This window comes from Equus przewalskii, chromosome 16 (genome assembly GCF_037783145.1).
Source record: "Equus przewalskii isolate Varuska chromosome 16, EquPr2, whole genome shotgun sequence".
Lineage (NCBI taxonomy): Eukaryota > Metazoa > Chordata > Mammalia > Perissodactyla > Equidae > Equus > Equus przewalskii.
Window position 1 is genome coordinate 2,183,659 of NC_091846.1, and position 11,665 is coordinate 2,195,323.

The following is an 11,665-nucleotide window of genomic DNA, read 5'->3' on the forward strand; positions in this document are numbered from 1 at the left end:
AGGGACTAGTTTGGGTAATAAAACTAAGAATTTCTGATATCACTTGGAATAACTAAGAGTTGACAGTTTACGAAATAAAATCATGTAAGCACAGCTTTTGGATTTTTGCTTCTCATTCTGTTTTTTCAGGGCTTTTTAATCAATGGCATCATGACTACATTATATGGCCCTCCTAACTGCTCCAATTTAGTTTCTTTTTTTTGACCCAATTTAAAACATCATAACACCGAAAACTAACACCCTGGATAAATTATTCTATTAATAACATATTTAGTGACATTTAAAAATTTACCTGTTTTTCTTTAGAAAACCCCATATACATAACAACTATTTCTCAGATAAATACATATAAAAGTTTTAACTACACTCATGTCACAAGGACTGAACAGTCTAAATAATAAGTAAATGCAAGGTACAAAGAATGATGATAATTAAAATGAAGAAAAGTTGTTACCAATTCTCAAAAATAGGTTTTTCAGCCCTAATGTTTGATTTTTTTTAAACTTAGAAAACAAAAAACTCACGTTCCATTTGCTCAAACATTACTGAAAAGAGGAAGTCCCGTGGTGTCATATAATATTCTCCTTCATATTCCAGTGAAGAAAACTGCATGAAGCGCTGTTTACGAAGAGACAATTTCCCCATCATCTCACCATAGTCAATATTTTTCTAAAAGGAAAAGAAATTGCAATTTAAGGTTTTTTCAGTACGATTTCCCAAGTTAGCTACTTCTAGAATAATGTTTAAAGAGTAATTTTAGCATTTAGGTCTAACAATCTTCAAACTTTGAAATCATTCATTTAACAAATATTTACTGAGTGCCTAATATGCACTGTTTTAGGCACTGAATAAGACTAACTTGAGGGAACTTACATTCCAGAATGGGAGAAGGACAATTAAGGAATAAAAGTATAAAAGTAAGACAGTGAGAAGTGCCACATAGAAATATAAAGTAGGAGAAGAAAGTGATAAAGAATAATATTTTAGACAGGATAATCGAGGAAAGCCTTTCTAAGGAGGTGACATTTAAAGAGATTAAATGAAGTGCAGCTAGTGAGCCATGGGGCTCTCTGGAGGAAGAACACTCTAAGCAAGAGGTAAAGTGAGAACAAAGACTACGGGATGGGAATAAGCTTGGTGTGTTCAAGGAACAGCATGGCAGAAGATCAGATCAGAGAGACAGGTAGGCAACAAACAGAGCACGTAAAGTTGTGTTTTCATAAAGACAGCATACATCATATCTGCAAAATAGTTCTTTCAGAAATACATTCACATTGTGAGTGAAGAACACGAACAAGAATAGGCAAAATACTGTTAGTGTAAGAGTTTGTATCTCAGACAGTGGGACCTAGATCTTGATTCAAATGCTGATAGAGATAATATCGAAATCTTTATTGTTAGACTTCCGTTGAGCACTTACTATGTGCTAGGCACTGTACTAATTAAATACCTTACATGGATTACTTAGTTAATCCTCACAATAACTGAAAAATAGACACCACCGTAGATATGGAAACTGTAAAGTAAATGGCAGAGCCAGGATAAAAAACCAGGGGTGTCTGACTCAAAGTATTTCAATATTTAACTACCACACTATTCTCCTACCCATGGCTGGGCACTGTGTCCTAGGTAGAGTGGAAGATGACATGCCACTTGACACAGATACCAAGGTCAATATAGTAATCTTGACACAGAATGTGAGTATTATCTGTGAAATTCAACAGCACACTCTCACCCTGGTTTGTTTTCCTTAAGGCACTGCTCTAACTTGGACCACAACATCGTTCCTGGACACACCACCCCCTTTTCACACTTACTACTGACCCTATTATTTACCCTGACACACAAATGATGTTCACTGACTAGAACTGAAATGGGGAAAAGCACAAATTCCAGTTGTTTAAACCTCTCCAAAGTCATCAGCAGCTCCTTTTTGGCTGATCTCAGTTCTCTGACTAGTGTTAATTCTCCCTCCTTAATTGGACAGTTGGTTTCCCTGAGCAGTTAGTTTTCGACCACTTTTGTGTTCTGCACAGAGCCTATTAGAATACTGGACACACATACACAGAATGCTCAGTAATACTGCAGTGATCTGTACGCCTATCTTCTCTAGAACTTGTCTATTCACATCTTTGTTTTTCTTCTTCCTTAAATTATCACTATAAAAACAACTCAAGGGGCATGTTTTAATTACATGAATCCATACGCTTATCCTAGTAATCAGAAAAATAATTTTTATTAATATTTTCTGAAAATTTTATACATGAGGCAGACATATATGTGTGTGTGTGACTATATCAATATCTACAGGCAGTAACAGATATATTATCAGTTTATTTAACATACTGATACTATCTGTAGAAAAATAGTGGTAAACAAGACAAACATTAATTCCTACCAGAATGTGCTGAGGGCTTTGGCAGGGAATTTATAGAAAGTAACTGGATGGGATAGGGAAGGGAGGATAAGAGTCTTCTCAGTAAACGTCACAGCATGAGTCCCAGATATAAGACAGAATACAGTTTATTAGAAGAAATGAAAGAAGCTGAACATGGCCATATTATTAGCTTAGAGAATAGTTATATTTATCATACTAATGTAAATATATAGTCTATTAAGAGATTAATGGGGACCAGCACTGTGGCTTAGTGGTTAAGTTCAGCACACTTCTCCTCAGCCATGCTGTGATGGCAACCCACACACAAAATAGAGGAAGACTGGCACAGAACGCAGGGCTAATTTTCCTCAAGCAAAAAAAAAAAAAAAAAGGAAGATTGGCAAGGGATGTTAACTCAGGGCAAATCTTCCTCAGCAAAAAAAAAAAAAAGATTAACAAAGTAAATAATCTATAAAGAAATACAGTATATTTCCAAATCCTTGGCTCTTTTACACTTCCTAAGATCTAACTTGCTCATGACTGGTTAAAAACGCCTTTTACCGGGTGCAGCCTGGTGCCACAGCAGTTATGTTTGCATGTCCTGCTTTGGTGGCCCAGGGTTCACCAGTTCAGATCCTGGGTGTGGACCCATGCACCGCTTGTGAAGCCATGCTGTGGCAGGCGTCACATATATAAAGTAGAGGAAGATGGGCATGGATGTTAGCTCAGGGCCAGTCTCCCTTAGCAAAAAGAGAAGGACTGGCAGCAGATGTTAGCTCAGGGCTAATCTTCCTCAAAAAAAAAAAAGAAAGAAAGAAAGAAAGAAAAAAATGTTTCTACCAACAACTTAATCCTTTTTGTATAAATAAATACATTCTTCTTTCCAAACTTGGTCCTAACTTACATGGAAAACGACCAAGAAGTAAAAACACAAACCTCCCACTCTCTTACAGCAAGAAATGAAACTATTTTCAAAGAACTCTATTTTTTCTTCTAGGAGATTTAGACCTTAAAAATTTCCCTCTCTCATGGTTACTGTTTTCTATATGCCTGTATGTGTACTTGCATAAGCATACATTTCTGAAGAATCTTGAGAAGAATCAATTATTCTGGGATGTGCCATTTTAAATAATGATTGATTGGGTTGCCATCCCTTCCAGTTTCACAATTTTGTTTAAATAGTCTCCTCAGTAAAGGAGAAAAGGTAGAAGTGGTGAAACTAAAGCTCCCTTTTATGGGTTGATTTCTTCTGAGCTTGAAGCTGGCACATAAATTGTAGACCATAAATTTAGAAAGTCATTCACAAACAAATGACCTCCAAACGTGTCATACCATCATGACTCTCTTTACCAGTAGATGGTGTGGTATAAGACCGTTTTAACAATCCTTCTACCAGCATCCTCACAATTCAACCTGGTATTGTGGCCTTTCATTCCTATTCCACTATCCTCAAATCTTTCAACTCCCATTATCAGCACTAATAATGTCTTTCCTTTTTCTACTCCTTTCTACTACCTCTCACACTGCTTGCCGAGTACACAGCTATCATTTGGAAGTCATCACCACTGTAGACTCTAATCCTACCATTTCCCCTATGGAAGACACAGTGGAAGCCCCCAAATCACAATCTCTTAGTACTAGAGTCTCTCCCTTCATCCTAACCACACACACCCCCATCCCCAACAAGTAAATATTTAACTGAGCACCTACTAATTTGAGGACACTCTAGGAAGAGACAGAAGACATGAATCAAGGGGCAATAGTATAGTCATAAATAACAAAAATAGTAATGTTAATTACACGTGTAGTATATGCAAGGCAGGGTGCTAACATCTTTACATACACGGTCTCACTCAATGTTCACAATACCTCTAATAGTGGACATCATTTTTATCATCCTTATTTTACAAAAGAAGAAACCAAGGCTTGTCAAGTTTAACCAGATTGCCTAGATTAACACAGCAAGTAAATTATTAGCATAGGTAGGATGACAACAATCCCAGTCTCAACCACTATCCTATACTAGCTCCACTAAGAATTATATAAATTAGGAAAATAGAGAAAAGAGTGAGGGTAATGACATTTGATGAAGTTTTCATGAAAAGAGTGGGATTTAAGCTAGGCTCTAGAGAATAACAAAGAAAAGAACTGGAATTAGGGCTAAGTGTTGTCTATTTCCTAAGTCATATGCATTATTTCCCTTATTCAATCAAATTTAAAGTAAGTAGGATATTCTGAATATGTTTCTTTGCTACAAAAAAATATACATAGAAGAAAAAAAAGTATTGTTCTGAAATTGCAAGAATCTTTCTTTTTTAAGATTGGCACCTGCGCTAACATCTGTTGCGAATCTTTTTTTTCCTCTTCTTCTTCTCCCCAAAGCCCTCTGGTACATAGCTGTCTGTTCTAGTTGTGAGTGCCTCTGGTTATGCCATATTGGACACCACCTCAACATAACCTGATGAGCGGCGCCATGTCCACACCCAGGATCCAAACCAGCAAAAACCTGGGCCACCCAAGTGGAGCGCGCGAACTTAACTACTTCACCACGGGGCCGGCCCCCCAGAACCTTTCTAATTCCAAGTTGACGAGCCAACAAATCAGTTTTATTCAGATCACCTTTATCATACAATAGTTGAAGTTTTAAAAGTACATTTTAAAGGACCACTTGTATAATCAAGGTGAACTATATATTTATGCTTGCTTCATAAAATTTGGAAGATTAATTTGCCGTTTTTAATCTTTTATTTATCTGTACGGTTTATTCTTGCCTTACTTCATTTGTATAACCATTATGATCAAATCTCAGACTTAATAGATGCATTTAATTGTCAAGAATTAACAATTCTCCCTCCCCCACTCTTTCTTTCATCTGTGCGCTTTTCCTGCTCACGTGTGCATGCCCTCTTCTTTTCACGTGTTCCTTTCCCTTCCTTCCTTACCTCACATGTCAGGTGGCTTTTTCTGTTCTTACTTCTGTTTTTATACTCCTTGAACTAACCATATTGTTGTGAGTACTCCTTTCTCTTACCTCTACTGTCTCTTTCTCACTTTGGCATATATGTGGCACATCTGTGGTAGGGTGGGCTTGGTAAACTGAGCTAAGGCAAAGACAATGGCTTGTAGACTTCGGTAAGTGCAGTTAGAATATCAGTTTGGATGGAGAGGAGGAGGAGGAACAACAAAGGTCAAAATATTAAAGTTTTGTCTGAGAGTAACCACACAAGGGCAAATGCCTAGCTTAGTCCTGTCACATATCAGGCAGTGAAAAAGTTCACTAATTCATTCTCAAACATTTAAAAACTTGCTATGTGTCATTGTTCTGCGGGTAAATAAATGGATACTATGAGGTCTCCATCTTCAAGGAGCTCACAAAAGGGAGTGCTGAATAGCAAAGAAATAATTAAGAGCACTGGCTCTGAGGTCAGCCTGGGATTCAGATTCCAGTTCTGTCATTTACTACATATGCGATCTTGGACCAGTTACCTCTCTGCACCTCAGCTAACTCACAAAAAATAACAAAACTGGAATCAAATTACCTCGATTTAAATCCCAGCTCTGTCACTTAACCAGGTTACATTATCCTTCTCCTTCAGTTAACTAATCTGTAACTACTTCAAAGGGTCTTTAAAAAAAAGAGCATTCAATGAAATGATACACATAAAGCCCTTACTATAATGCCCAGCACAGACTAAGTGCTATAGAAGGTTAGTTATTACGAACATCGTAATTTCAGCAAATGCTCTAACAGAAACATACAAAAAAATTCTATGAGAAGGCAGTGAGGATCAGTTAACTGCCTTGTTAATTGGAAGATTTAAGAAAGACATTACAGGGCAGGAGATATTTGAACTGAATCGCAAAGGCTGAGCAGGAGTTTGCCAAAACAAGGAACAACAGTAGAGCAAGCTGTACCACAGTCAGTTCTGAGATTTGGACAGCTAGATCCACGATATAGAGGGTCTTTGGAGTATACAACAAAAATGGACAGAAGAGGAGAACAGCAGACATACTACACTAGAAAGACAATTGTGGATACAGACATTTTCTTTTGTTAATTTATACAAGAGCCACCATATATGTAAGACATTGGAACCTAATATGGCCAATTCTATAGGATACCTTGTACCATGATTCAGCACTTACTCTTAATCTACTACCAATCCAATAAATTTGGTTATTTAGTTTCAAAATCCCAGCATATAAAAAACATTAAATTATAAATGCTGGAGTCAAGTACTAACGGCAGAAGGAAGATCTAATAGCCTGACAGTGAGATAGGAGAGAAAAATAATACACAACAGACCTGGCTGCAATAGTCTAGACCAATCAATGCTATCCCGACCAATTACTAGCCTCTAGGTCTATTTATAATGATGATCTTCAGTCACTAAGGAGATGCTAACTATGTAGGGAATATTCTGTTAAAAATCTAGGAAATCATATAATGTAGTTTAACTGTTTTAAATGTAAATCTTGCATAAAAAAAGATGTTTCATTGCTTACAAGGATAATTTCAGTTGTCTGGAAGATTCACTTACATGGCACAACTCACACTCCAATGATGCTGTATAAATTCAGCATTACTGTCTGATTTACTATATATCCAAAGCACTTTGCAGAATGTATGTTATAAAAAAATACCAGGGCTATGTTTATATAAACTGAAAATGATTAGAACTGTGAATAAAAACAGAATGTCTTTCAGAAAAATACTAGTAGACATAGTTTGGGTTTGTCCTAAATACAATTACATGTAAAATAAAATTAGACCACAGGATACAAATCTTTTCGTCTTTCCAATATTGTTAACATACACTTTTAAAAGAACTCACCACTAGTGTACTCTTAGTCATAATGAGGTATCCCTTATAAGAAAAGCATCTATACAAATAACAATTCAGTACACTGACACACAGGTTTGCACATTTCAGGACATCAAGAGAAACGTGACTGTTATCTCCTAAATCAATTCCTTTCAAAGATAAAAAGTATCATAAGGCAAATCATAATTTTAAGTCATTTGTTTAGGATATCAATTCCAGTATAAATGTTGCTATCCATGTCTGAAATCCTTCTAAGTATCAAGGGCTGTTTCAAGGCTATGGGGAGGATATCCGCACTGGAGGAAGTTGGAATCTCCAGATATTAGAGAATCTGTTGCATAAACCAAGTTTTCTTTTTTCCTTTGGATTTTTGGTTTTTACTCTCAATCTATACAATAATCCATTTGAAAATAAAATCTTGGAAGGTCTTTTCTCCACGCTCGTTTCTGTCAAAAAAAAAAAAGGTATAATATACCATCCTGAGAGTTAACTCAATAAAATCAAAGGGTCATTAAAAAAAAAAACCCTAGCAATTGATGAGGAAGGAGTAAGTAAAAGTTCTTAAAACCTCCCTCCCACAACATGCGGAAAAAACAAAACTAAAACCAGAAAGAAGTAAGCACAACCATCTGATGCCAGCTTCCAACCTCCCACTTTACACTTGTTCCTGGAAGGATCTGCTGCATACTGATAATTTGGACCAAACTATAAGACAACACTACGATTGAAATCTAGTTTCTTCTTCCAGACAGAGGAGTGCTGTGTAACGGAACGAGAGGATAAAATTCTGAAATACCTCCTTGATTAGGGCCACCATGTACAGGTGTGTATACTGCACAACTCTAAGGAACACCATCCACATTGTAATCATCATACAATTGTCCAGCAGATGGCTATAAACTGCACTGAGGAAGGGGTATCTTTTTCTAATCTGCATGAAGGTACCATATGTGTGCAAGGGTAATGCTGTCACTGATACCTTCCAATTCATGGGGATTGTGCAGGCCAGAGAAAAATACAGAATGTCACACTGGAAACTCCTATTGCTCACTGCATTCACTAAAGGCTCAAGACTTGCCATATTCTCCTCCCGTGTCCTGTCCAAGTTGGGACTAGCACCAGCAAGTTATGGCTTGGTTGGGCAGAGGAATACTGCATTGATGAGCACACTAACTTAAAACCTATGAACCAGGTATGAGGGCATTTCTCTAAAGAGGCAGGCACCACAAAATGGGGGAACAAAGTGAAAATCAAAGGCCATCCCATGGGATGGGATAAACCCCAACTTCGCAGAACAGGAAAAACTTTCAGAGTAGATCTAGGACACAGACCTGTTCCCAACTACAGTAGTCCACAGCCCAGCTCTTTCTCAAATCCCTCAGGCAGCTGAATGATTGAACAGTTGATATAAACTACTAACACCTTGTTCTTTAGCTAATATTCTAATGCAAAGATAAAAAGAATGCTTAGATCAAGATGGAAATAAGTCAAGGATATATATTCACATTATTTTTGGCAAATAACATGTTTGGCTAGAATGTCTGTTTAACACCTAATGTTGTGCCCAGGCAAATTCTGTGGGAAAAATGAAGGCAAGAGCAATAGGAAACAATTAACAATGAAAATCACGTTCTCAAAGAAAATAGAAAAAAATGATAGAAAACAAAAGAGGCAATAGACATATCATCAGAGAGCATAGATAAGATGTAAGATGACAGAAATATTCGAAAAGAAAGCTGGTTTAGCTAAATAAAAGAAACAGAGGAGAAAAACACCATTATAAAACAAACTTTAAGAAGCAGCAAAGATGAGAATCAACATTGCAGAAAATATATGGACTATCTGAGAGGGCAAAAAGTCTCATAGAAGGCAGAAGAAAAGCACAAAGAAAAGCAATTAAGGAAAAGAATATCCACATGCAGGACAGACACCAAAGATTCAACATGTGTATAACTACTGTGCTTCAGGAAGAGAAAGAGCAAATCAAACATCTATTTCAAAAATACGGTGGAAAAAAAACTTTACTGAAATGAACCAAGACTTGAACGTGCTACTCTATTTGCCACTGCCCTATGCGTATGTACTCTAGGTCTGAATAATCCTAGAAAACCTCAGGGGAGACTGGTCAATTTTAGTCTCTTTCAGAAAATCTAAATAAGGTGGACGTTAGAAAATCTAAATGAGGTTAGAACCGTGATGCCCTTATTGCTGGATTTAACCTCTTAAAGGCTGTTCTCTAAGGAGTTAATACAAAAAAAATGACACAGTAAATGAGTAGATGTGATTTATTTCTAAGATTATTCTTAAAAGACACGCATCACCCTTATATACTATTTGGGGAAATGAAAGCAGTATAAGGGAGATAACACATTCAAGGTATTCAGCTTGAAATGCTGGAGAGGATTTTTCTGCCCCTCCTCACCCCAAATAGTTGATTGCAGTTCAAGAGAACTATTCCAGTAGGAATGGACTAAACAATATTATTCTTAACCCTGACCTGAATAATGAGATTTCATAAGATACTTTTACAAAATCTACTCTGTTGGCCAATGTATACAATTACACATAAATAACCAATGCACTGGCATGAGGCAAGCAGCTGCCTGAGGAACTGACTCCTCAGGAGGAAAAGAGTATGGAATGCAGTGGTAGAGATCAAAGAGCTGCTTAGGGCCTGTTGGTTATGTTACTCTAAACCTACTCGGAGACTGAATTGAGACTCCTGGTAGGCGGAAAGTGATGGGAGTGGGGATAAATTCCTCCTATTACCACAACAATTTGCTTCTTAAACCTGCATCTAAAGCTAAATATATGGAAAGGAAGGGCAGAAGAAATACTGGGATTTGGGGCGATACTGAACATGTGAGAGTCATCCACATGGTTCTGGTTATATATAAAATGCTCCATGGATTTCAAGGATTACTTGTAATGCAGTAAAAAATGTGACAAAGGAATTAAGAGCAATGAGTGATGTGAACTGAATAAAAGAGATCTTTGAAAGCTGATGACTTCTGTTAAAACATTTCACTAGTTTATTGCCTTTAAAGCAACAGGTGCTTCACCATTCTGTCTCTACTTTTTATCCATGAAGTGACAAACTGTAAAAAGTTCTGTGTTCTTTGTTGAACATTCTTTGGTCTCTACGTTTCTCAGGAAGAAAGTGGGAAAAGAAAGGAACTTCCTTACAATGCTTTCAATATGTCCAATATATACACATTGCATTAGACAAAATGTACTAAAACCTTATTCATTTGGGGCCTTTATTTTGGAATTTGTAATAGTCTGGATAAAATGTAATTGCTTTGATGTCTTTGAACTTTCTGTGGTATAACTGAAAGACATCTTTTCTCCTTAAACAAAACTTTACAATTGGAAATTTTCAGTCATTAGAACTTTTCTACTTTGTTGTTAATCAGGGAGATTTTATTGTACGTTGAAATAGACTACTGCCAGACCAAATGAACAATATTCACTGCATAAGCCATGCTTCATGATAAATTCTACAAAATAACAGAATATTAGCCAAGGAGACAAAAGTCATTTCTGGGAAATCTGGAAGCTCTGGAAACTACTCTCTCTGGCTTCTGATTACTGTTTCATCTAGTGATGGCCTAGTCTAGACTTGTTTTCAGGGACTGGAAGGAGGCTAGTGTGGCTTTTCTAACATGAGCATGGTAAAAAGAAATGGCATATGCTTATACATGTTAATTTTTTAAAAAATCATAGAATTCTGTCTGGGGAAGAGTGGCTACTGTCAAGAGATGCTGATGAGTAAGGAAATACACATCCTCTCTTCCAGTAACTGCTTTTTCTTTCCTGATCAGATCACTGAGCAGAATACTCATTTTCCCTTCCATCATAATTACCTTTCAGGAAGGACATGATAACTACATAAATTTTTGTTTATGCTCTAAACAAAAAATTTAAATTAGCTTTCAAGTGACTGAGGAAAAAACAAAAAGACTAGAGCCTTAACTTAAAAATCTCAATACCCTCCTAAAGTTTCATCAATGTCATTCATTGCAACCATATTTAAGTAATGTTTTTCTTAATAAATGATTAAGTTACTTTAGCTTATTTCCCTACACAGGAGAAGGTAAATACTACTTTGTGAACTCTTTCTACAATTATTCAACATCAACTTTTTTAATAAACATTATGTGCCTCCTACCACCAAGCACTGCACAGAGATAAAATGACAAATGAAGAGGCACTCCCCTCTCTAGTGGGTAGGCATAACAGAAGGTGGCTAAGCACTAGAAAGAAGTATGAAAAGAGCAACTAGCAAACATGTACGTCTCACAATGATAAATTTCAAACTGATAATTATTTTTCCAATGTTATCTATCAACCATAATATTTTGACTTCTTACTTTGCAAAATGAGATACACATCAGACTAACAATGTTTCAAGATTATGTAACTAAATTTAAATAGAAAACTAGTAACAGGTCTGGTATCA

The 11,665-nt window shown here is 36.5% G+C and overlaps 1 protein-coding gene across 1 annotated transcript in view; it reads right to left on the reverse strand.

Moving 5' to 3' along the window:
• Window positions 1-11,665, reverse strand: part of MICU2 (mitochondrial calcium uptake 2) — a 134,628-nt gene that overhangs the window by 106,189 nt on the left and 16,774 nt on the right. Inside the window, exon 2 of the mRNA XM_070577860.1 lies at window positions 525-669. Coding sequence (XP_070433961.1) covers window positions 525-669 — 145 coding nt within the window. The remainder of the gene's footprint in view (window positions 1-524; window positions 670-11,665) is intronic.